Genomic DNA, 25,962 nt, shown 5'->3' with positions numbered 1-25,962 from the left:
GTATATATCTCATAATAGATATGATATTTATAATATGTAAATATATCTTATAATGAGAAACACTAAAAATTATGTTTTATCAAAATTGGATATCCATTATTGAAAATGTATTCTTGAACAGAGAGAAGAGTGGTTTAATTTGTTAAATTTCTCCAAATTATTAGTAATTCTTTAATTTTACCTTTGGTACATATTGTTGAAAAGTAAAGTAGTAACACTCTTGCCTACTATTATCGTACCACAAAGGTAATCATTTCACAATATATATGAAAATGAAATCATCACATTACGTACACTTTACATATATATAATTTTGTCAACTATACTCAATTAAAATTTTAATCTTAAAAAAAGGTACCACAAAGGAGGATCCCTCAGTGCTAAGGGTATGCCGGCTACTCAGGAAATACAACCAGGGTGCATCATAAATCTAAGGATAGTTCTGAGAGAGTATTCTTTAAAGATTCTCATTGTTTGAATTTTAATGCCTTTTTAAAGCAATAGAGTACTTCACTTGGAGTAGCCATAGAAACCAACTGTTTTATTTACTTACTAATAGCCATGAAAGTTGATAGACTCTCAGGGGGCTTTACTCCTCTGTAGCCACAAAATGACAGGAAATATCCCTCCCCATCAGCCATTATCTCTTAAATAATCTGTACTCTAAGAACCTCAACTCAGATGAAAAAGAGAAATAAAAAGAAGTTAAGAAAGGTTTACTATTCAATAATTCCAATTCAGGCATTTTTAAAAAGTCAACTTATAATTTGAGTGCCTCTGAGACACTTCAACCTATAATTTACATTTCCACACTTTACATGTCCTCTCACTTATACTGAGGTTGAATTTTTAAAATTAAATTGTAAGACTTTACTATGGCTTCCAATATATCTGAAGGGTATTAAAAATCATTTAAGGAGTTAAATGTAAACTGAAGTTGATTGTGAGTTCTGCAACATGAATGGCAACCATTTCTTAAAACAATATTCAAAATGAGCCCCAGGTTTCTCATTTGTGTGTTTTTTAAGGTGATGGGGTTGTGGTTATGATTTTTTTTAAGCCTCTATTTTTCCGAGCAGGTTGAAGGTTCACAGAAAAGTTGAGAGGAGGGTACAGAGATTTCCCATATACTCCCTGACCCCACACATGCACAGCCTCCCCTATTATCAACATCTCCCACCAGAGTGCTACATTTGTTACAACTGATGAACCTACACTGACCCATCATAATTACCCAAAGTCCATAGTTGACCTTAGAGTTCACTCTTGGGGCTGTACATTCTATGGGGTTTGGACAAATGTATAATGATTGTACCAACCATTATACTATCATACAGAGTATTTTCAGTGCTAAAAATCCTCTGTGCTTCACCTATTCATCCCTCCCCCTACCCACTACCTCCCACTCCTAGGCATTTTTATTGAAAAAGAAATTTAATCTAGAAGGAATTGAATTTCAATTTAAGAGTATAATTCTGATTTTATTATATGTTATTTAAAATTAGCACAGCCATCGTTGCTACTTTTGCTAGATTTTTATTATATTGCTTCCCACATATAGAATCTGCTTTGTCATTCTTAATCACTATATGTACTTTAGTGAAATCAATAATATATAAGGTTGATGGTGGTATTATATCATTCATCACCAATAAATTCATTGGTTTCCAAATTCCATACTCATTTATTACATGATAAATGGTATAGTTTAATTGACTTATAAAACATAAATGTTTGAAATGTGCAACATATGAACTATGGGATTCATGAGCTAAGGATTCAGTCTCCTTACAATGATCCTGATTTCCAATTCTCCTAATAGGCAATATATATATTTATATATGTGAGAATGTGGTGAGGGAATCCTTTACCTCTGTTCTTGGTAAAGGTAGCGGTGTTCCCACGATTCCCCCACTGAGGAATCTTGTGTTCCTGATTTTATCACTACTCAACAGAGCTAAAAAAGTAGAAAATGCCATGCAACCAATTTAACTACTAAAAATATCCTGTTGAGAGTTTTTTGTTTGTTTGCTTTATTTTAAAATCACATAATTATAGCTTGAATATAACATGCTGGTTCTATCTACTATACTTATTTTTAAATGTGTTGACTTCTCTATATCTTTAAGGTAAACTTTTATTTTTCCTAAAACATAGGGATTAGAACCTCTGTGGGAATTTTTATGCTGGTAACCAAATACATTAATGACTTTCAAAAGGGTAAAAGTTCACTCTGTCTATATAATGACACTTTGTACACTTTAAGAGGCAATAAACGTTTATTCAAAGAGCATTGCTAGGATAAAGTGGTTAAAATTATTTCAAGTTTTTTCTACCTTAACACTTACTCATTGCAAGCTTGCCTTTGGTTTTATTATTTCTCTGTGATTTATACTGAGGAAATTGAGAAAATGGGTCATCCAAGGTAGTGCATCTTATGTTTATCTATTCTCACATAACACTTCCTATCCATGCTCCTTATTCCTAAAGCTTTATTATATATGAAATATATTTGCATACCTATATTGCATATGATATAAAGAGTACATTTCTATTAAAAATCATCAAATTAAAATATAATGAATTGTATTTTCAAATATTATTCAAAATAGTTTTCAAATATAATTCAAAAGAAGATATAGTTCAAACTTTCATTAGGTAGTAACTTGTAAAATAATGTTGATTGTGTAAAACAGTCACAAGAAGAAAGGTAAGGATTAATTTTCCAATTCTAGTATTACGCTGAGACATCTCAAAGCTTTTTTTCTAAATGAAATTAATTATATTTTTATGACAGAAAAGCACCAAACAGAAGTGCTTCAGTTAAATTGTTTCTAACAGAAGTTTAGATTTCCTTGTTTCTTTGCCTTTTATAAATTGAGTATGCAAATCCATTACTTAACATATCAATATTGATGCACAGCATTTAAAGGTAGACTCATACAGTACAGACTTATTTCAAGCAATGCCTCACAACCATAGACTTCCAGCTGAAAATGAACTAAAAAATAAACATCCTAAAAGATATGTAAAAAAATGTTAAGCTAATGATTCCCAAAAAGGGAAGGAAAATATGCAAATTAGCAGTGGGGTGCATGGTCTAAATAAGGATTCTATATTATGCATTCTGAGTGGAGAAGTCACACTGTCAGCATACATTTTATCATATTAATAATAAGCAACAGGTGGCTAAAAGGGAAAAGAGCATTTATCTTCTCCATGCCCTCCAGAAGTCATCTTTACAAAAACATAATTGTCTTACTAAAAATGGTAATGCTAAAACCTGATATGCATTTTTCAAATAAATCGTTACATTGTCATGTATCACGTGTTTCAAAACAGACAATTGCTAAAAATATTTCAGTAAATACTTAAATTTAACATGTAATTTTGATAGCCTTTTTTCCCAGAGATCACATAAGAATAACTGAAAATACTATAGTAATAAAATACTCTCTCTATAGAATTTGGCTGAATGAATTCTAGAATATTTAATTCCAGGCAACTCAGCTTGCCTCACTAGTTTAAATCAAACACGTTTACTATCTAAGTATAAACTCGTTGCTCTTCATAATTCGATAAAGTAATCTGAATAAAGTCAGAGAATACTAAGATATTCAAGATTTTAAATATATTTTAGAGAATGGCTAAAATTCACTTTTAAAAGATTTTAAAGCAACCACTAAGAAATGAAATGTCATAATGTGAAACATTGTTCAAATACTGATGAAATAGTCAATAGTTTTTCCAAACGAGGGCATGAGTCTTTCCCAGCTTTAGAAATATCTCATTCACTTGCCTCTTTGATTGTATTCAGCATAAACTTAAAACAAACGTACGAGGGGTTTGCTTCTATAAGAGCATTCATTTGGCAATAAAATGTTTAAGCTTTGTTCATAAAGCATGTAAAACAAAGCCCTCCATTAAGTATTATCATTATCATTTTTCATCCCTGAACCCATGCCTAATATCAGTGAGCTACAACTAATTTTAAAGTAAAAATTGGTGTTTCTTCAGGAATCCTTCTGCCAGAATCAGCTAAGTGTTCGATCCCTCTTGAGCCATTGTTATTTCGTGTGAGGGGTGCTGGGAGAAGGGGGTACAGGAGCCGGGATGAAAACCAGTCTAAGCTTCCGCGCATTCTCCCAAATGGTGACACAGTGTGAGCTGATGAAAGAAGTTAACTCATCCCCACGTAGTGTGCTGCAGATGGACTCCACAAGACATTCTCTCAAATGTCACAGTAAGGATTGGCATTGTGTCTGTGAGTCACCCCAGCTCCCTTTCAGGCCTTCCGGGTTTTAAAGAGTGGGCTGGGGACGGTAATCTACGGTCAGGGCATCCTCCTTACTGGGACAACCAAGTTGACTGCGTGGAGGTGCACCTCGCTCCTGACGCCGGCGGCTCTTACTCCGCTCCATTCGAATCAGGTGGGAATAAACGGCTAGCTAGTCAGAGCCACTGGCTCCAAGGCAATCAAACGTCGGGAGTCTCAAAACCTGGCTCTGTCTTAAAAATCCCTTTAGGAAACTCCCCAGGGGAGTCTACAGTTTAACCCTTTCATCACTACCACCTGCGGACGTCCCTTCCACCCCACCCCCTCTCCAGAAGATTTCACGGCAGTGATTCATTTTAGAATAAAACGTAATTGAATGCATTGCAAACATGTTCCGTATTAAAGTTAATGCCGAAGCACAAATCTGATCAGCACTTTTATGTAACCAGGAGCAGTTCAACTTCTGCCGACTGGTGCCGCCAAACAACCTCCCACCCTTGGAGAGCGGGCATTTATAAATCTTACATCTTCCTACCTCCTCCCTCAAATTTCTTAATGGACCATTAGTAACGGGATCGATCCTAGTTACTTTAGGAGCAATACATCGCAAAGGCACATTTGCTGTGTTTACTAGTGCCAGAAACACCATTCAAAAGTTGAGAAGGTAGAGCCGGCACTTCGCAGACCTTCGGGGGGCGGGGGAGGCGAGGAGGTACAGTGGGAGAGTGGGGTGGTGCGAGCAACAGTGGGAACCTGGTGAGACCTGAACGCCTCCTGTGCATCCAGCAAGCAAGCCCTTCGCCTTGCACCAGCCTGGAGGGGGGCATCGGAACTGCCAACTTCTCCAGCCGCTGCGCCCGCCGCGTCTCCCCAAACCCCTGTCCTCGGAAAATCGAGCCCACGTCCGCCCACCCCCGGCCGCCGCGGCCCCCGCCTCGGAGCAGCGCGCTGCTGTGCCAGGGGATGGAGGTGCGTAGCACTTACGTCTCGGAATTTGTTCCACTGTCCGACTTCCTTGTCATACTGAGAGATCGTGGTGAGCCATTGTTTATCATCCAGAAAATTACCGCCGTCCGACCGCCCCCCGGCCGCAGACACCGCCGCGGCAGCTGCGAGAGCCTGACTGCACCAAGCGGCTGCACACACACACAATACGGCTGACACCTTGAGCATCTGGGAAAGGAAACACAACCGGGGGGCGGGGGGGACAGTGTCAGACAAGGGGTACGAAGACTCGGAGACCCTGGAAAACATGCATCAGCGACGACAGGGGTAGAGGGAGGAGGAGACAAACAGGGACAGGGGTGCCCCCTCCCCGCAGGCTTTACCCCCAAACCCGGGCACTCACACACACACGCAGACCCGCAGACCCGGGGGAGGAGAGGTGCGTATAAGGAAGGAAGCCCCAGTGGCAGCAGCCCGAGCGGGGAAAAGAACGCGTCCTGGCACCTCACCTTGTTGTGAGCCCGCACTGTGCTCGCAGCTCCTGGTGGAAATGCAGCCCGGCTCTGGCAACTCGCTGCTCTCAGGAGCTGCTGCACGCGCCGCCGTCTCGAGCGGTCCACTCAGCTCCCTGCGCCCGGCGCTCCCCCCATCGCCGCCTCCCCCCGCGCGCTGCTCTCTCGCTTACTCCCCTTGGTTCACCCCCGCCCTCCCCCAGCTCCTTTTTTTCCCCCCTTTCCACTTCCTATCCCACCTTCCTCTCTCTGGATCCGAGCTGCAGTCGACTCCGGATGCGACGCTCGGCTGGAGGCAAAGGATGCAGAACCTCCTCGCCTCGGAATCCTTATCAGCTTTCCAACCTCTCGGCTCCAGCAGAGGTTCTCCTGTTCTCGAGACAGCCTGATCATTCTCTGCTCCTGGATTTCTTGAACACAAAGCGTGCTATCTCTCTTAGTTACCTCTTCTCTGCAATTTCGTGGCTGGTCAGTCAGACGTGGGAAATGACATCTGAAGAAAACTTTATGCATCACCAAGTCAAGAACCCCTTGGACTTTCTGTCCTGTAAACCTCTTGGGCTGAGCTCCACCCTAAGGCGAAGCCAGCTGTAGGGTCTTGGGAGAAGTGTTTAATTTCAGAAAATTTAAAGTATGTTTGCGTGATACTTCTGGATTATTACAGAGGAGGAACTCTCGTGTTAAAGGGTGGAAGTTTTTTTTTCATTTTTTAAAGAGATAATCATTACTAGGTAGGGCGTTTGAGTAGACCCAAATCTCCCACATGCTGTAGATTATTTTCCCTTAATAAAAACTCCTTGGCAACTATTTTACGTTCTAGGACCTGAATGAAAAACTTTAAAAGCCCGAGCTGTGTCTCCCTACTGCAAAATGGAAGAGAGTTTTGAAGACCTAGCACTAATTTTGCTTCCCAAGCATCCATTTGTGACAAAATACTTGGCTTTCCATGGCTTTTTCACATATGCTAAATAAACCGGAAGGAAATTGCTAATTAGCCTCCTGTAAACAGAATCTGATGAAGAGAATCTCTCCTACAGACTTAGAGGATTTAAGTGAAGTGAATATTATGTATAAATCAAGAGATCTATGGAGGCTAAAAGCCTGGAATAATGCTGTGTATCTCTATTTGAATTATTGGAGATTATTTCAGCGAAAACTACATCTTCCAAAGCTATGACCTTTGAAATTTTCTTGTAGCTTCCAAAACTTCAGGAGCTATTTGAGTAGCAGCAGTACTTTCTACTCGTATTTTTCATTTCAATCTCATATAATGTTTGTGTAACATTTTTCAAAATATATTAAAATAGGAATCAAACATGATTCATTAACATTAATTTCTAATTTTTTTAAATAAGGGATTTAAAAATGAATGTATAATATGTAAAAAAATTTAAAAATCGCTATTTTTTAACTCAGAAAAAGGTGTTTTCCTCAATTTCCCCCTTTTCCACTCTGATGAATGACAGTAAGGGGAAGAAAACAGAATCTACAAATGCAATTCACAGACACTCTGATTAATGTAAACGCATGTCAGATAACTTTAAGAACACTGATATGTACTAATTCTCCAAAGATATTTATTTTGCCCTAGTTACAGCTGGCCATGTCATATATTTTAGAATATTCTAATTCTTGCTTAAGACATCATTAGACCGTTGTTAGGAGGTCCACTCCCTATATCTGCTCTTTCTGGTACCCAGTCCTTCAGCCCCCTACATCCCCATCCTCAACTCTCTATCTCAAAATTTGAAGTATTTTCCTCTCAATTCAATGAGAATATTTTAACGTTTAAAAACCTCATTCTTTTTTATTTAAATCTAGTGGGAAACGCACAGAATTTGTACCTTAGATGAAACTCATGCACAGCAGAAGTCAGTAATTATTAAATTAAAAATGACCTTCTAACCTTTGTAACCTACCTTCAAAAAAGATGCTATCCTTTGATGAAGGATAGTAGTGTAACACTCTCCCCACCCTTTCAGCATCTATTATATATTTTATCATATTAACTGCCATCTAAGGCTAACATGATCACCTTTAGATTTATGGAAGCATGTATATATTTATTTTTATACCTTCATTTACCTCAAAATGTATATATTTCATTGCTGACCCTGACATGTTCGTAGAATCTCTTCACATCTAGCTTACATTGGCAACTTCCCAAATGCAGCTCCACGTGGACTATTACAAGTTGTAAAAATTTGTGGAAGAACACACAATGACAGTTGTACTTGTCTTGGGAGAAGAGCCTCTAATAGGGTATCAAACTTCAGATCTCACAGTAGAGCAGGATTTACCAACCAGCTACAAGTTTGAAATGCTACGAGTCAGAAAAGGCAGAATGAGCCTGTTTCCAGTGCATCTGGGCTGGGCTGGTCTGGTCCAGCTCATCACTCACTGCTAGCAGAGCTCCTTAAACCTCTGCCATTCTTCCAAAGCCACTGCCATTGTCAAGGCTAAGCTTCCGGCCACGTTAGCAGTGAGTAAAAGTCTACTAAGTGCGATGGTGTGATGTATTGATCACAGTGAAGTCTCCTCTCAGTTTCTCCACGTGCAAAGAGCCTGCTTTCGAAATTTAAATAATCCTAAGAGAATTCACACTTCCTTTAACACCTTGATCATCAGTTAACACCTCAATGGGGATTAATTGAAAACTTGCTGAGAGCAAAACGCAGCAGGAAAGAATACAGGAAACGTATTAAGTGAGAGGTAAAATCTGGGAGGGGTAGTTAGGAACCTTGCAAGTCAAGGTGAGTGGGTGCAGAGGAGAATAATTCCCTGCCTGCTTCCCAGTTTTATTGAGAACCAGTGTTGGGAACTGGAAAAGCTAAAAAAGCAGAAAGTGGAGCAGGGTGTTGGGATGGGCAGAGGAAGACACTTGTGCCAGAAAGTAAATGGCAGGGCTAGAACTTGATTTTTGTGCCTCTGATCATGCTTTACAAAATTGGAACTCATAGTAAGAGGCAGGTCTTCAGATTCCCACTCCCTTTTCTGTCACTCCTGTCACCTCCTGCCAAATAATAATTTACATATATTACGAAAAGTTAATATTAGGGCCACTCTGAGCTTGAACTTTACCTCTATGTTTGTTTCCTTATCCTTTTAACTCTTTCTGTACTAAACATTGTTAGTCAATCAACAAACATCTATTATCGAATATGTTGCAAGACATTTTGCTAGGAATTTTTTTTATATTAAATCTATTTCTTCTCTAGGTTTCCTTACCTTCATTTTTTAGATTTGCCTCAGTTCTAGAGAGATAAATATTAAGCGTGTAGTGACAAGGGATCCATTTCTAACCACCCTTGAGACTAGAATCTATAAAGACCTTACTGGAACGTCATTTCTTTGAACCCCCACACACACACTTAGTTGTCTTTCATAGGTCACTTTCTTTCTCAGCTACAATAAAACTATGCTATTCTGTTGCTCTGTTGTTATTCCTAACTATTGTGAGGATATATAGGAAAGGTCCAAGTTACTGTACATCTTCCGTGGGCCAGGCACAGTGCCAGACAATTAACACACATGGTGTCCTTTATTCTTCCCAGCTTAGCCAAGATCCCATAGTTAGTAAATGCAAAGGAAGGATTTTGAGGGTCTATGAAGTTCTTGAGATGCTACACTGCTTCTAGGTTTCCCATCTCTATATAGAACTTCTCTGTTAGATCATCTTTTGTTTATGTTCTTCAGTTCCACTGCCCCTATATCTTTTCTCCTCCACTTATTGTGCATTTATTTATCTCTATTTTAGTAAGAGTTAGGACTCATCTCTATGTAAAGTCAGGGAAAGAGGGGATGGTTAAGTCAGGGAGCTTGCTAAGCTAAGGCAGAAGTCATTCCACGTTCATGCTGAGCACCTTAGTCCCTGACTCAAATGACCTTGTCCACTCAGTCCCCAGTCTCAGTAGTATCAAGCCAGGAACCCAGCAGGCAATCCACCTGGTTGGATAAGAAGGGAATTGACCAAGACTGTGTCCCTCTCCTTATGCAAAAATGTTGTTTGCCAATCAAGCAAATGTTATTTGCTTTTTCATTACCACCAGCTGGTGGAAGATAAGGAGAGATAGGCATTAAGGGGCTTTGCAGGGTGTCTGAAGTCACCAGAAGCTTTGGTTTAATGTTAGACTAGTTATCCTAAAGGCACAATTTGGCTGTGTCGGAAATATTGTGTCATAAGGTGAGGGAAACAACACCTGATCTATAAAAGTCAACCATCTAGAGTGGTGCCTTATGCCAAATCCATCTATGAGCTTGCATCCTGCATATAAAACAGAAAAAAAAAGTGCAGCAAAACCCTGGGTATTAAAAATTCAGGAGTAAATTAATAGACCTGCCAACACCATCATAAAAACATGTCAAAAAGGAGCATTCTGTGTCCTCATTTTGGAATTTTATTTACTGAAACTGTGTAAGTCTTATAAATCATCTGTTCTTAATTTAATGGAAAATAGCAGGAATTACTAAGACTTGCATTAGGGACATCAAAAATAAACAAATTTTAAAAAACTAGAATGGAATTGCTAGAATAGTATAACAGGCTTTGTTGTTTGTTTGTTTTTAGAGACAAATTCCACTTAAGCAAACTTAGAAGATACTGCTTGTGATTTAACTTAAACACTCAGTAGATAAACAAACTTTAAAAGCTGTAATAAATATGAGAAGCACATCAATCAGTTCAATTACTATAATTCTTGAAAAAGCATTTTTCAACATTTAAACCCGAGGGTGAATCTGATTAAATTAATTGATCACCAAGTAGATGGTACTAGAAAGTGGCCAATAAGGCAATTAACATTTGTTTTTACTTTATATTGAGATATATTTCTTGCCTATTTTTTAAGAAAACGTATGTTTAAATTTTAATGAATTTTAATTATAAATACATAAATTATCTTGAGGAGTACAAGGTACTGACACAAAAATGGATAAAATAAAATGTATAAGAATATTTAAACAATAAACTATGCACATGCACAGAAATACAAACATTCTTACACAAAGGTTACTAAATTTACAAATCCACAGGTAAAAAAGATTGTTAAAAATACTTCTCTCCTTGATATTAATACAGATGTGTTTTTAAAAAATTTGTTTGACCTGCATATTTATTAATATAATAACATTCATATATGAATGTGCACAGTGAGTTTATTCTTTGACTCAGAATGTAATCTGGCCTGGTGAAGTATTATGTTTTCAAATGGCCCTAGATGGAGTTTCTAAATCATGATCTACAAAGAATCCTTTATGTTTATCTTTGAATTTTTATTTCTTTGTTTACTTATTTTTAGCTGACTAGTGCAAAACAGGCTTCATATATCATTCTCTATTAAAGTATTATTGGTTAACTATTTTCAGAGAATAAAAACTATCCCAAGTGCTATTGCATATCCTTGCCACTTAAATTCTGTCTGTTGTATAAATGAGGAGTTCTCTCCATGTGAGGCAGTTGTACTAAAAAAGAGAGAAGGTTATGATTATTGTCCTGTACACGTGTCAAGAATCCTGTATTCTACAGGCTTGCTGAAAATATAGAAATTAACTAAAAATTAAACAAAAACGTGAAACAATTCACAAATAATGAAAGTTTCTCCTCTCTTAAATTTAAAAAGCTGTTCTCTTGCTATTTACTTTAAAAATGTTTATTGATTGCTTTCTAAATGCTACGCAATGAGCTGGAAACAGGGGAAACAGGAGATAAAAATATGAATAAGTTGGTACATGATCACATTCCACAAAAAGCTCACACTCTTCTTGGGGAGGAAAACATATAAATTAATAATAATTTAATAGAGTATGATGAGTGTTAAGATAGGAATTATGTTGAGCTGATCTCTTCCTGAACCAGTAACAGAAGACTGAAATGTGAATTAATTGTCATATATAGATGAAAAGTTTAGAGATAGGCTTGATCTCAGACAAATAGATCAAACAAAACTATTGGAGACCAGGTTTCTCCATCTTAAGCTGGCTTAATAATATGAAACTCCACTTCAGCAAATTCAGGTGTGTTTATGGTGTTAAAAAATGGCCAGGCACTTAGAAATCTCACATCCCCATACTAGAGAGCTAGGAAAAGGGAGAGATTCTTTTCCTAGGGCTCATGCACAAGCAAAGAGGAGTTCCCCCACCTTAGAAGCTTCACTAGTTCCCCCCTTGAATCACATTGGTTTTGATTTGGTTACATCCCCAACCCTGAACAAATGCCTGTGCCAGGAGGATGAGAGGTACCAATGATAACGAGCGGTGATACAGAGTAGTCTCTATCAGATCTTTGATTTGTGAGCAGGGAGGGACTAGTTCCCAAAAGGAAGGAAGGTCAGAGCATTGTTTTACAAACGGCAGGATCAAGAGTGGCAAATGTAACTGATTTTCATTGGAGGTCTGCAGGGGACACTGTGGGAGCAAAGAAACAGGTCATTTAAGAGATGAGACTTGTGAGACTTGAAGAATAGAGTTATTAGCCAGGGGAAGTATAAGAATTGTTACCGCCCAACGTGGGGCCTTCTGCTCACCGCAAGACATGCCAATGTCAAGAGGCAAGGTGGTAGGAGAAAAAGGACTTTTTTATTACAGCTTGCTAGCAAGAGGGAAGATGGCCAACTCATGTCCAAAAGAACCATCTTAAGTGGCACAAAATCTTAAGCAGTTATATAGGCCATCGGGTTATTGGGGAGGGGGTTAGGAATGTTGACCTTCTGGTGTTACAGACTGGGAGTGCTACACCAGATCTTTCAGTTTTCACTGATGATGGCTATCAGCATAGACTCTCTGTTTGGGGGTCAACACATTCCTAAGGAACTCAAAAAAACAAAGTTATCATCTTAGCGTAGCTGGGAGGTACATGCACAAGCAGGGGTCATAAAATCTACAGAGCAGGTAGATCAACTGGGGGGTGCATATCCAGCTGGGTTAGTTTGTCAGATGTCATTCAAAGTTACAATAGAGTTTCTCTTTTCTACAATATGGCTTCCCTTACGTCAACCTTGTCTTGAGGCAGTATCAGAATAGCATGCCTTTTAGAGGAAGAAATGCAGGTAAAATCAGAGCTGTGAAATAATATGGTGGCCACATTTTTAAGTGTTTTTTTTTTCTGTATCTAAAACATCACTAATACATAGACACCAATAGAGTGTACAATGATATCTAGAAAAAAAGTCAAAGCAAAAAACATCTCTCTTAAAATACATTTTTAAAGTGTATTTTAATATAACATGCTTCACTTAGCTGGATAAAATGCTTTCCAGTGTTCACTGATACATAGAGATTTCCCCTGTGAACCAAGCAAACACCTCTCTCATATTTTAGAACATGAAGAAATAAGGGATAACACATCAATAATGCAACCTTCCTCTTTTTTTTTTTGTAGGGAAATATTTTTGCTCTTTTTTTAAACAAACAATGCTAATTTAAAAGATTTGCTGTACTAATTGAGCTCTGGTTTGCAATTAACAACACAGCTCTTTTAGTTCATGTTGCACTTGGGCTTGAGATATTTTTCTGACTTTTTTGCCTTTCAGGAGCTGCTTAATTACAAGTCTAATTTCTTGGTATAGGACTATTCAGGTTATATATTTCATTATGGTTGAGTTTTGGTAGTTGGTGGTTTTGAAAGAATTGCTTCATTTCTTCTAAGTTGTCAAATTTATGAGTGTAAAGTTGTAACAGTCCCTGATCATCCTTTCAGTGGAAGCAGGATCTGGAGTAATCGCCTGGTTTTTACCCCTGAAATTGGTGATTTGTGTCTTCTTCCTATCTTTGTCAATGTTGCTAGAGATTTATAATTTTTATTAATTTTTTTGAAGAACCAGCTTTTTGTTTCATTGATTTTCTCTATTATTTTTCCATTTTCAATGTTATTAATTTCTTCTCTTATCTTCACTATTTCCTTCCTTCTGCTTCCTTTCTTCTGGGTTTATTTTTCTCTTCTTTTTCTAATTTCTCAAAGCAGGAAATTAGATTTTAATTTGAAAACTTTCTTCTTTCCTAATTATAAGCATTTAATGCTATAAATTTCCCTTTCTGCACTACTTTAGCTGTATCCAACATATTTTAATATGTTGTGTTCATTTTCATTCAGTTATATACATTTTTTATTTCCTTTTAAACTTTCTCATAGACTCAGAGATTGTTTACAAGTGTGTTCTTTAATTTCCAAATGTTTGGAGATTTTCATATTGTGTTTCTGTTATTAACTTCTAGTTTGATTTTAAAACAATTCAATTTAAATTTGTTAAGGTTTATTTTATGACCAAACATATAATCTATCTTGATTTCTTTAGATATTATAACACACATATTTAACTTATAACAGTCTACTGATACGGTGGTTTTATCTTTTTCTTGGTGAGGAAGATTAGCCCTGAGCTAACATCTGTTGCCAATCCTCTTTTTTTTTTGCTGAGGAATATTGGCCCTGGGCTAACATCTGTGCCCATCTTCCTCTACTTTATATGTGGGACACCTGACACAGCATGGCTTGATAAGCGTAGGTCTGAGCCCAGGATCCAAACCTGTGAACCCCAGGCCACCAAAGTGAAGTGCATGAACTTAACCACTATGCCACCAGGCCAGCCCTGGAGGTTTTATCTTTTTGAACAAAGTGTGAAAACTTTATTTCTGTTTAGGTCCATTTACCATCTCTTCTTTTTAGATATAATTGTCTTAACTATTTCCTCTACTTTTATATGACACCACTTAGGTAATGTTATAATTTTGCTTCAACCATCAAGTATGATTTAAGATACTCATGAAAAAATAGTCTATTTTAAAGACAAAATTGTCCCATTTGCAACAAGATGGATGGACCTGGAGGGTATTATGTTAAGTGAAATAAGCCAGAAATAGAAAGACAAACACTGCATGATTTCACTCATATGTGGAATATAAACCAACACATGGTCAGAAAGAACTGTATTGTGGTTACTAGGGGCAGAGGGGGTGGGGGGTGGACACAAGGGGTGAAGGAAGACCATGTATATGGTGATTGACAAACAAAAATATACAACCAAAATTTCACAAATTTATAAACTATTAATATATCAAAAAAAATAGTCTATTTTATTTACCCCTCTTTTTTTTCTCCATTCCAATGTTCTTATTTTCTTCTGAAGTCCCAAACCTTCTTTTATTACCATTTTCTCCTCTTTAGAAAACTTTCTTTAGCCATACTTCAAAGGTAATTTCACTAGTGATCTTTGCTTTTAGTTTTCTTTCATCTGAGAATGTTTTTATTTCCTCTTCATTCTTGAATGATAGTTTCACCAGATATAGAATTTGTGGTTGACAGTTCTTTTCTTTCAGCACTTGAAAAATATTCTATCATTTCCTTCTCTCCTCCGTGGTTTCACATGAGAAGTCCACTGTCATGTAAATTGTTGTTCTCTATAAGTAATGTGGTCTCTCTTCTAGCCAATTTTAAGACATTTTTGTTTTTAGTTATCAGAAGTTTATGATATTTATGGAGTAGATTTCTTTGGATATATCCTCTTTGGTGTTAAGTCAGTCTCTTGAATCTGTAGGTATATGTCTTTCACAATATTTGGGGACAATTCACCCATTATTTCTTCAAGTATGTTGTTGGTGTCTCTTTCTCTGTCCTCCCCTTTAATACAAATAATATGGATGCTAGTTCTTTTGTTATTGTTTCACAGGTCACTGAGACTCTGTATTCTTTTTTTTTTTTTTTCAGTCTACTTTGTCTCTGATATTCAGATTAGGTAAATTCATTTGATGTGTTTACTGATTCTAAAGTTCATTGATTCTATCCTCTGTCAACTTCGCTCAAGTACTGAGCCCATACAGTAAGATTTTATTTCAGTTATTATGTTTTTCAGTGGTATAATTTCCATATTTCTCTCTAATTCTTCTTATAATTTCTATTTCTTTGATTTTCTATTTTTCCTTTTGTTTCAAGAGAATTTGTATCTGCTTTTTGAAGCATTTTTATGCTTTCATAATCCTTATCAGATAATTCAAATAACTAATTCATCCTGGTATTCGTGTATGTTGATTGTCTTTCTCATTTTGGACAATATGTTATGTCTGGCTCCTATTTAATCTTCTTTTTTTTTTTAAGCAGGCAGTCCCCCTGTTAAGTTACAGCCACAATGCTAGATGGGTATAAAAATTCAGCTTCCCGTCTGGACCCTGCCCAACCCACTGCTTGCAGAGTGGGGTGCTTATTCATACTTACATTGCCTCTTTGCAGATAGTTGGGTTGGAAGTTCAACTTCTGCTGACATCTTCCCAGCATAAGTGGGATTTCTCATTGCCTCTGAGGTGGGGGAGTGTGGAGAAGGGAAAGTAGTTGAGTTCCCCTCTGAGCTCTGATGATATTTGGGTGAAAATAAGTGGGAGGCTGACTCATACTTCTTTGCTGCTGCAAAGTGTGGGTGAAAGCTCGGCTCCTGCGGGATCCCCTAACACCAAGGGGGTACTGATTAGCTCAGACTCACACAGCCTTTTTCAGTCTCTTGATGACCTAGTGGAGGTGAAGGCTCAGCTCCACAGTGAAGGTGAAGGAAATGGGGTTGCCATTTATCCATTGATATTTGGCTGGAGTAGGGTGGTTATTGCCAAAAACGTGTTCTGTTGTTAGGCTACCCTTTTCCCAGTCCTTTGGCTTGGGAGAACAAGATTTTTTTGGACCATTTTTGTCTATTTCCATTGAAGCTTTTAGGTTGGGCCTTCTGCAGTGCCCTGTCTGGGATATATGGGCAATAATAAGGAACTTACCTTCATGTTCTTTCTTAAGTCTTGAGTTCCCTGGGCAGTCTGTCTTCTAATTTCCACCTTTCAGAGTCTTCCTAAGCTTATTTTTTGAGTTATGTTCAGATATTTTCAGTTGTAAGTAGGAGGACTTGGGAGGAATGGGGCTCCTCCATCTTTGTCAGAACAAGAAGTCTCTTGATTGTTTTTTAAGATTAATTTATTGGCTCTCTGGGCAGAGAATGATAGTTGCCTACACAAACATCTACTTTTGCCATCTCCCTTTGTAACAGAACCCCAAAGTTTAGCTGGGAATGTTATCACAAATAATAAAAGATTATATTTCTCAGTCTCCTTTGTAGCTGAAGGAGCAGCACAGTTCTAACCATTGAAGCATAAATGGAAGCATTCACTGAGACTCCCTTGAAATTTCTTTAAAAGGTAAGGAGCACACAATTCTGCCAAGTATTCTCCTTCTCCTTCTTGCTGCTAAAATAAAGACATAGATGATTAGAGCTCCACCGGCCATCTTTTGATCTTCATACTTCAAGTCAATTGTTGAGGATGGCAGAACAAAAAGATAGGAGTGGTGGTTTTAAAATATGTCTACAAATACTTTAGACTTGGTAACTCATGTCTTACAAGTAGAACATGGCAAGAATAATGCTATGGGACTTCTGAGGCTAGACAATAAAAATAATAGTTTCCATCTGGCTCTCTGGCTTTCTCTGGCTCTCTCTGAATATTTGCTCTACAGGAAGCTAGCCACCATGTGGCTACATAGAGAAGAACTGAGGCCTACATAGAGAAGAACTGAGGCTCCTCATAAATAGCTAGGACCGACTTTCCAGGCGTGTGAGTGAGCCACCTTGGAAGTAGATCCTCCAGCCCCAGTTAAGCTTTTGAATGACTGTAGTTCTGGCCAAGATTTTGACTACAATCTTATGAGAGTCTCTGGGCCTGAACTGTCCAGTCAACTGCTCCTGAATTCCTGACCTACAGAAACTGTGAGAAGTAATAAATATTTAGTGTTTGACTAGAGAAGCCTAACTTCAAGGAGGCTATGTCAGCAAGTTTCTGGCTTCTGTCTTGGATAGGCAGGACTCATAGAAAATCTCCTCAAACAGGAAATTGTTCAAAAAATATAAAACATGGCAAATATCCTCCACATTTACTATGAGGATCCCAGATACTACCTTAGAGATTATATTTAGAGTGATGATTTGGCAAATTTTCAATTATTGCATGAGATCAGAGAATAGCTGGTGGAATACTAGGCATAAGAAATATTTGTAGGGGAAAATTGTGGCTCTGATGAATGGGTGACTAAACACATGTAAAGTCTTTTCTGCCTTAGATTTTCTGAATCTATATAGTTTTTAATCTGCCTAGGCATCTTATCAGAATATTTTAGTCCCAAAGAAGTAATTCACCCACTAACTGTACTCCTCCCTTTTATTATGATTTCTTGTAGTGATGTTGACAAACCCTAAAGACTAACAAATACACATGTATCTATCTGTGTGAGTGTACACATACATACACACACACACACATACACACACAAATACATACACACACAAACTCAAATTAACTCCCTCAGGTTTCTTATTCAAGCAAAATTCATTTTGATGTCTGATCCAGGGATATTTTTTCAAACACTAAAATGACAGGTCACTTCATCTTATTTACAATAATTTCTTAATTCTAGTTTCTGTGAATTGGTAAAACATACTTTCAAATTTAGTGTGGCTTTTCTGAAAAATAGAAAGAATTTCTCATGAAATTGTAAGAGACATTAATTATGCAAATTATAAGATGTATATTGACTCTACAAATGTAAAAATGCGGCATTGGGGAGGGATGTGTCATAAAATTTAGGAAATACTTAGACTTTTGAGGTGTGGATTCTAGAGACAAAAGGAAACAAACTTAAGCCTTATGGATGAATAACCTGAAGTGCAGAGAATAAATATTATCCCAAACCATAAAGTTGATTAGCAACAGAATCCATCAGCAACAGAATTTCTCATCATGACATAAAAGAAAAAGCATAGGCAGAATTCTGTTCGTTCATGGTGAATTATTTCTCTATTTATCTCTGGTTCCTTAGGAAGTCTCAAAAATGATAAAGGAATAAACATGTTATAAATGATATGGATAACTCTATGGGTCAATTTTTTAAATCAACTAAATGGTAAAGCTGGAGTATCCGTATAGATTCTTGATTTCATAGTCTATGGACACTCCATTACATTAAACAAGGTGTTATACTGTAAATAACCCTCTTGTAGGAGCAGTGCTGTTCTTAGCTATGTCTGCTATTGTGTGTGAAAGTCAACAGTTACTTGGGCCGCTTTCCCTCTTTATAGCTAGAGAATTAGATTAAGCAATGTATTTTCAAATAAGAACTAAGAAATACACTTTGTATTACGACACAATGTACACATAGCACACACACCCATACATACCCAGATATGTTTCACAAAACAACAACTCACCTCAGCTGCATTGATAGCAAGATTCATATTACCTAGATATTTTCTATGTTATTCTTTCCAATTGCATTTCATTTTGTTAAAGCAGAGGGTGAACAACTAAATAAATTTCATAACTCGCTAATGGGATTGACTTGCAATTTTAAAAACACAAAATTGGCTTTTTTTTAACCTTAATCAAAGTGATGCATACTCTAGTTTAAAAAGATAAATCATTCTACATGGCTTTTTATGAAAAACAGTCCCTTTCCTCCCACAGTCTCATCTATTTTTCATTTTTATCTCTTTCATCTTTTTTATTTTGCTTTTACTTCCACATCTCTATATTGCACGTTTGTTACCACTTTTTAGTTTTCAGTGTTAGCTATTCTTTGTTGATTCTCCTTGCTTCCTGCTCTTCTCTACCACCACTCCCAACATACACACACACACACACACACACACACACACACACATGTTTTCTCTTATCGTCCCCCCATCATCCCAGCACAGGTGTATTGTAATTTTGATTATACAAATACACAGCTTTTCCCTTTATCTGATGAAGTACATTCTTTTCACAGTTGAATCATGTAATAAATTATAATTACTTTTTCTTTTTGGCAAAATTGTTTTCTTGGAGTTAATAATTTTGATTTTTAGGTTTTTAGATATTTAACACTTTAGAACTTTTCACCAATTATCTAAATCTTCTCTCAAGATGTCCAGAGGAAAGTGTTTTACTGGTTTTATCTTTCTGAAGAAATCTAATTCTAATCATGTTTCTGACTGCTCCCATCTGGACAGTTTTCTCTACAGATACACAGCTGTCATCCTGAGATTGACTGCATCACCACCCTGTGAGGTCCTGATGCCTCTCTCCTGTGATCCATCTCCTATTTCCTGGACCCCATGTCTTCCTCTGTCTTGGTATTTGCCCATATTTGGTGGAATACCCCGTCTAGTAGATTCCCTAATGAATGTGCTAGAGAAATAAACATTCTGAGACTTCAGATGTTGCCTCTACCCTCAACTGTGATTAATGACTTTGCTTGATGTAGATTTCTAGTTTTAAAGTTATTTTTATTTACAATTTTTAAAGTATTTCCCTGTTGCCTTTTATTGTATAATGTTACTCTCTGAGTGCGGATTCAAGATCATTCCTGATTACTTTACATGATCAGAAATATATCCTTCTAGTCTAAAATTTCTTGATGAAGTTCTTTCGAGTGTATCTACTTTGATCCACTATGCTGGGCAATTGTTCATTCTAGAAACTATGCTTTCCTATTTTGTAAAAATTTCTTGATTTTTTTCACTAGGGATTTTTCTATTTTCTCTTCTCTTTTTCTCGACTCCTTTAATTTGTGTTTTTAACCTCCCGAATTTTATTTTTTAAGTCTTAGGCTCATTTTTATTGATCTTTTGCATTTTTCTCTACTCTCAAGGAAAATAATTCCTCTTCTCTCTGAGGAGATAATTCCCAAGTATCATGTTGAAGTTTTCCTTTCTGCTATCTTATTATTTTTGGAACTTTCCCTGTTGTTGCTCAAATTCCGATGGGAAACCGCTCCTAGGATGCATGGAAGGTGAAAGCCTTGCTCACAGAGTTGCAGGAAACAAGGTAAGGGGAATCGAACTGGGATGGAATGAAGGGTCTTAGTTCAGTATGCATACGTTTGCTCAGTCTCCCTGCTTTTGGATGCAACTCTCTACACTTCTGTGCTTGATGAGCTCTCATCCAGAGATCGTGTGTTATGCCCTTTCTAGAAAATAAACACCATCTCTTGCAGGGGTGAGGGAAGGGCAATTAGAATAGGGAAAGGAATCTATAGGTCTGATTGCTTCTTACAAGGATTTTCAGCCAATCGTCCCTGTTTTAGCCTTCTCCTTTTGTACCTATATGGAAGAAGCAACTAATTTTACCACTAATTTTGGAGTCTTCAGGGAATCATGCAGTGTTATTATTGTTTATGTTTTGCTTTCCTATCTACCTTTTTACTCTGTGTTCTTGGGTCTCTGATTACTTTCCCTTGACCATCTAATTTTCATCATCATTTTGTAGCTGAAGTTATCTGCTCTGTTCTTCCCTTGTTGGTTTATGAATCTTTAAAAATCTCTTTATCTTTATTTTATAATGGTTTCAGGAGAGGGTGAAAAATAATGCTTGTATTCAATTTGCCGCATTTCCTGAAGTCTTCTGTCAATCTAAAATTATTTTTAATAAAATGAAGCATCTGGAGAGTTTTGAGTGTGAATCTTGTCTCCATTTTTAAATTACTTCTAAACCTCTTCATTAGTTTATGAAGAGAAAATGCTTTCTATTCTCCAGAAGTGGTTATAAAACTGTTTGATGTTTCAAGTTGTCAACATTAAAAATGTGGTCTCAATTTAGTTTTAAAAATTAGGACAAACTCACGTAGACCACAATATGGGAAGCTTAGAAGGCTAGTGTTAACTGTCAGAGCCAAGTGTGTGGCATAAGCCCTGAATTAAGTCTAGCTTTCTCACCTTAAAACATGACAATATATTTTCATTAGATATTTCAGTAGTAAAATGAGTCTTCATGAAACATTTAATGGAAAATCTTTCACTATGAGGGAGAATCTTTCTCTTCGATATAAATTATAAATGGCTCTAATCTTACCCTGGGGCAAAAGGAAACCACATTGAGAATTTGACTATTAATAATCAATTAAAATAGCACAACATTATACCCTTAAGGTAAGACAGTAGGTAAATTCTCGTATGTGTGATCAGGCAGGTGTGATTCACTGCTACTACTGTCTGGTGAGCTTTGTCATATTTTTATTGATATCACAAATAACTCACTCTTTTCATACTGACATCATCAGACTTCTTTTACGTCTTGGTTTAGATGGCAATTAACTCAAAGCAGTCCATTGAGTTCACAAATTTTGGTCGAGAAAAATAGTTCATTAAATTGAAACAAAACAAAAGAAGATTGTATTTGCTTCAAGGAATAAAAGGAATAGAAGAGCAATGGATAGTGAATTTAGAAGTTGTATATAAACAATTATTTCCAAAGCCAGAGCAATGCATACCTGTCATATAAAAATTCATAATGAGTGAATAAAAATGCAGAACATTTAACAATCTTCAATGTAGAAGGTGAGTATACCTTAAATAATTGGTAGATTCACACTGGAAGGGTTCAAATGTGGGAGGAATTTGGAGTTTTGTGCTTCTGACATGAGGAGAGCATATGTCTTTCATAACCACAATGTTACTGATCACAGTTATGATAAACATATTAATTTAACCCCAATATTTATGAATGAGAGAAGCTTTTAAACATACTTAGTGTTGCTCTAATTGCTTAATGATAATTATATTTCTGTGTGGTAGTTTTTCAATTTTCTGTCTGCCCCTAATATTTGTGGGGTCTAGAGAAAGAGTAGAAATGGAGGCCCCATATCATATGTCTAAATATTTTAAAGTTATTAATTGTTATGCCCAGCCCAGTCTACTGATAGAGATCTTATTATCATAGAATACTCAGTAATTTCTAAAGTCATCTTATGGGCCTGATTTAACTGTTCCGAATAGAAAATTTAAACAGTGTCATGACTTTCTTATGAGTTTATTTGCTGGAGACAGGATGAAATTTAATCTTTAACTTTCCTGAAAAGACCAATACAAATGGACTTTTTTTTAACAATATTTTTGATGTATTGCACCATTCATGTACAGTCACAACTAAAGAGTATGGATGTCTGAGAACTTAGGTTTGTTTTAATATTTCATACAATATATTCAACATTTAAAATTTTTCAGTCAAATAAATGGGAAGACAATACCCACTTAGACAGAAAGTATTGTTTAAAACAAAAAAACCCTAACAACAAGTTTTTTTTTTTTTTTTGTGAGGAAGCTAACGAAGCTGTTGCCTATCCTCCTGTTTCTGCTGAGGAAGATTGGCCCTGGGCTAACATCCATGCCCATCTTCCTCTACTTTATATGGGACACTGCCACAGTATAGCTTGACAAGTAGTGGTTCGGTGCACACCCGGATCCAAACCTGCGAACTCTGGGCCACCGAAGCGGAGCGGGTGCACTTAACTGTGGCACCAGCGGGCCTGCCCCTTAATGAAAGTTTTTTGAGAGCACAGATCCAGCCCTAAAAACTACCTTGTAACAACCAAAAGCACATCAGAAAATAAATAATCCAAAATTTCACTTGTTCTAAGTGTTTATAAGAGAATATATCTCAGTCATTTGTTAAATCATCCCTGTAATGATATGATTGTTCCTATGATTTTGATAAAAATATCCGAGAGTAACATAAATATACTAAACAAAAACCAAGTGTGATTCACCATTCACATTATCTAAATGTTGATCAGAATTATTATAGTCAACCTGATTACCTTAGGAAATCAACTTTTAATAAGAGAAATACCGTTGTGGTAACCAATACATCATTTTAAAATAGAAGTCATCGTTTTCAGAATGACACTTTGTCTTAAATTTAATAACAGGACATAGATTAGAGGTCAACAGAAATTCTATAAAACTATCGTTAATTTTCCAGAGGATTCTGTTTTAATATCTCAAGTAGAAAAATTAACTTATTATTTAAAAGATTAAATTCTGTGTTGCTAAATATATTCTGGAGAAGTCTCCAATATATACTGAGTATTACATAAGCTGATATTTTATGGGTACATTTCAAAACTCACTGGAATACCATTAATAAGCTTTATGCCGTGTCAACAACAACAACAATAAAACTTCATCAGACCTGAATCAACCATTTTAAGTCCTATAAAGAAAGCTGCCTTGAAATATTCAGAATGAGTCATAACACAGTGCCGGTTTCTCCTTTCCTCTTTCTCTTCATCATACTTTTCAATTATTACTCTGAACTTGCAGTTTTATTTCTCAGATCTTTTTCTTTATTCAACTTATTACAAATTGGCTTACATCCCACCACTTTACTAAAAATGATAGCCTAGATTTCACATCGTTTCCTTGTACTCATAAAGTACTTTACCTTTCTGCAATATTTGATACAACAGAACATGCTCATCCTTGGCTCACAGAACACCAACCTATTCTGTTTCTTCTTCGCTCTTACTGAACTACTCTTTCATCCTCCCTTTTGCTGGCTCCTCCGCCTGTTCCTCAATGCTCATGTTTCTTAGATTTCCAATAAAGGCTTATCTTATTCTTTTTCTTTCTCTACACATATGTATATCCACTTCTTATTGGATCTTATACATATTTATTACTGTTTTATTTCTCCATCTGAATAACAAACATGTACCTACACAATCAATATCGGACTTAAATCTTTCTGTTTTACTTAAAATTCTTCAGTAATTTTTTTATTAATAGAATTTATTTTTTTTGAAGAATTTTAAGCTTACATAAAAATTGAGAAGAATGTATAGAAAGTTCTCAAGTATCTCCTCACCAACCTTCCCTAATTTCCCTTATTATTAACATCTTGCAATAGTGTGGTGCATTTGTTACAATTGATGAGCCAATATTATTCTTTTTTTTTTGTGTGTGAGGAAGATCAGCCCAGTGCTAACATCTGCCAATCCTCCTCTTTTTTTTTTTTTTTTTTTACTGAGGAGGACTGGCCCTGGGCTAACATCCGTGCCCATCTTCCTCCACTTTATATGGGACACTGCCACAGCATGGCTTGCCAAGCAGTGCAACGGTGTGCGCCAGGATCTGAACCAGCGAACCCCGGGCCGCTGCAGCAGAGCGCTCGCGCTTAACTACTTGCGCCACTGGGCCGGCCCGGCGTTATGTTATTCTTAACTGAAGTCTATAGTGTATTAGGATTTACTCTTTGTGATGTACATTATATGGTCTTTCACAAATGTTTAGTGACATGAATCCATCTTTATAGTATCATACAAAATAATTTTGTGCCCTAAAAATGCTCTGTGCTCCACCTGTTCATCCTTTCTTCTCTCACCTTGAAACTCTAGCAACCACTGATCTTTTTACTGTCTCCATAGTTTTTCCTTTTCAGAATGTCATATAGTTGTAATCATACAGTATGTAGATTTGTCTTCTTTCACTTGGCAATATGCATTTAAGGCTTCTTTGTGTCTTTTTGTGGCTTGATAGCTTATTTGTTTTTATCACTGAATAATATTTCATTGTCTGAATTTACCACAGTTTGTGTATCCATTCACCTACTGAAGGACATCTTGGTTTTTCCAGGTTTTGGCAATTATGAATAAAACTGCTAAAACATTTAAGTTCAGGTTTTTGTGTGGACATAAATTTTCAACTTCTTTGGGTAAATACCAAGGAGCATGATTGCTGGATCATATAGTAAGAGTATGTTCAGCTTTGTAAAAATATGCCCAGCTGTCTTCAAAGTGGCTGTACCATTTTACAGTCCCCCCCAGCAGTGAATGAGAGTTCCTGTTGCTCCACATCGTTGCCAGCATTTGGTGTGAGTGTTTTGTATTTTAGTTATTCTAATAGCTGTATAGTGGTATCTCACTGTTGTTTTAATTTGAAGTTGCCTAATGGCTTATGATATTGAGCATCTCTTCATACGCTTTTATGCAATCTGTGTATCTTCTTTGGTAAGGGATCTGTTCAGATCTTTTGCCCATTTTTAAATTGTGTTGCTCATTTTCTTATGGTTGAATTTTGAGAATTCTTTGTATATTTTGGATACTCGTCTTTTATCAGATGTGTGTTTTGCAAATAACTTCTCCCAGTCTGTGTCTTGTCTTTTTATTCTGTTAACGATGTCTTCTGTAGTGTAGAAGTTTTTAATTTTAGTGAAGTTCAATTTACCAATTATTTTTTCACGGACCATGCTTTTGGTATTGTACGTAGGAAGTCACTGTTAAAACCAAGGTCATGTTTGTTTTCTCCTGTGTTATCTTCTAGGAGTTCTATAGTTTTGCATTTTAGGTCTAGGTCTATGATCCATTTTGAGTTTGTTTTTGTGAAAGGTCTAATGTCTGTGTCTTGATTTATTTTTTTGTATGTGGATTTCCATTTGCTCAAGCACCATTTGTTGAAATGCCTA

General features: G+C 36.6%; 1 protein-coding gene across 1 annotated transcript in view; it reads right to left on the bottom strand.

The window, feature by feature from the left end:
* Positions 1-5,860, bottom strand: part of SPOCK3 (SPARC (osteonectin), cwcv and kazal like domains proteoglycan 3) — a 452,647-nt gene extending 446,787 nt beyond the window's left edge. The window contains exons 1-2 of the mRNA XM_087437447.1: positions 5,731-5,860; positions 5,261-5,449 (exon numbers count right to left, since the gene is read on the bottom strand). Of these exons, the coding sequence (XP_087293573.1) occupies positions 5,261-5,449 (189 nt within the window). The 5' untranslated portion in view covers positions 5,731-5,860. The remainder of the gene's footprint in view (positions 1-5,260; positions 5,450-5,730) is intronic.
* Between the last annotated feature and the right edge of the window lie 20,102 nt (positions 5,861-25,962).

This window comes from Ceratotherium simum, chromosome 12 (assembly GCF_057802395.1).
Source record: "Ceratotherium simum simum isolate JZ-2026a chromosome 12, ASM5780239v1, whole genome shotgun sequence".
NCBI classification, from domain to species: domain Eukaryota; kingdom Metazoa; phylum Chordata; class Mammalia; order Perissodactyla; family Rhinocerotidae; genus Ceratotherium; species Ceratotherium simum.
This window is presented reverse-complemented; position numbering and strand designations above follow the sequence as displayed.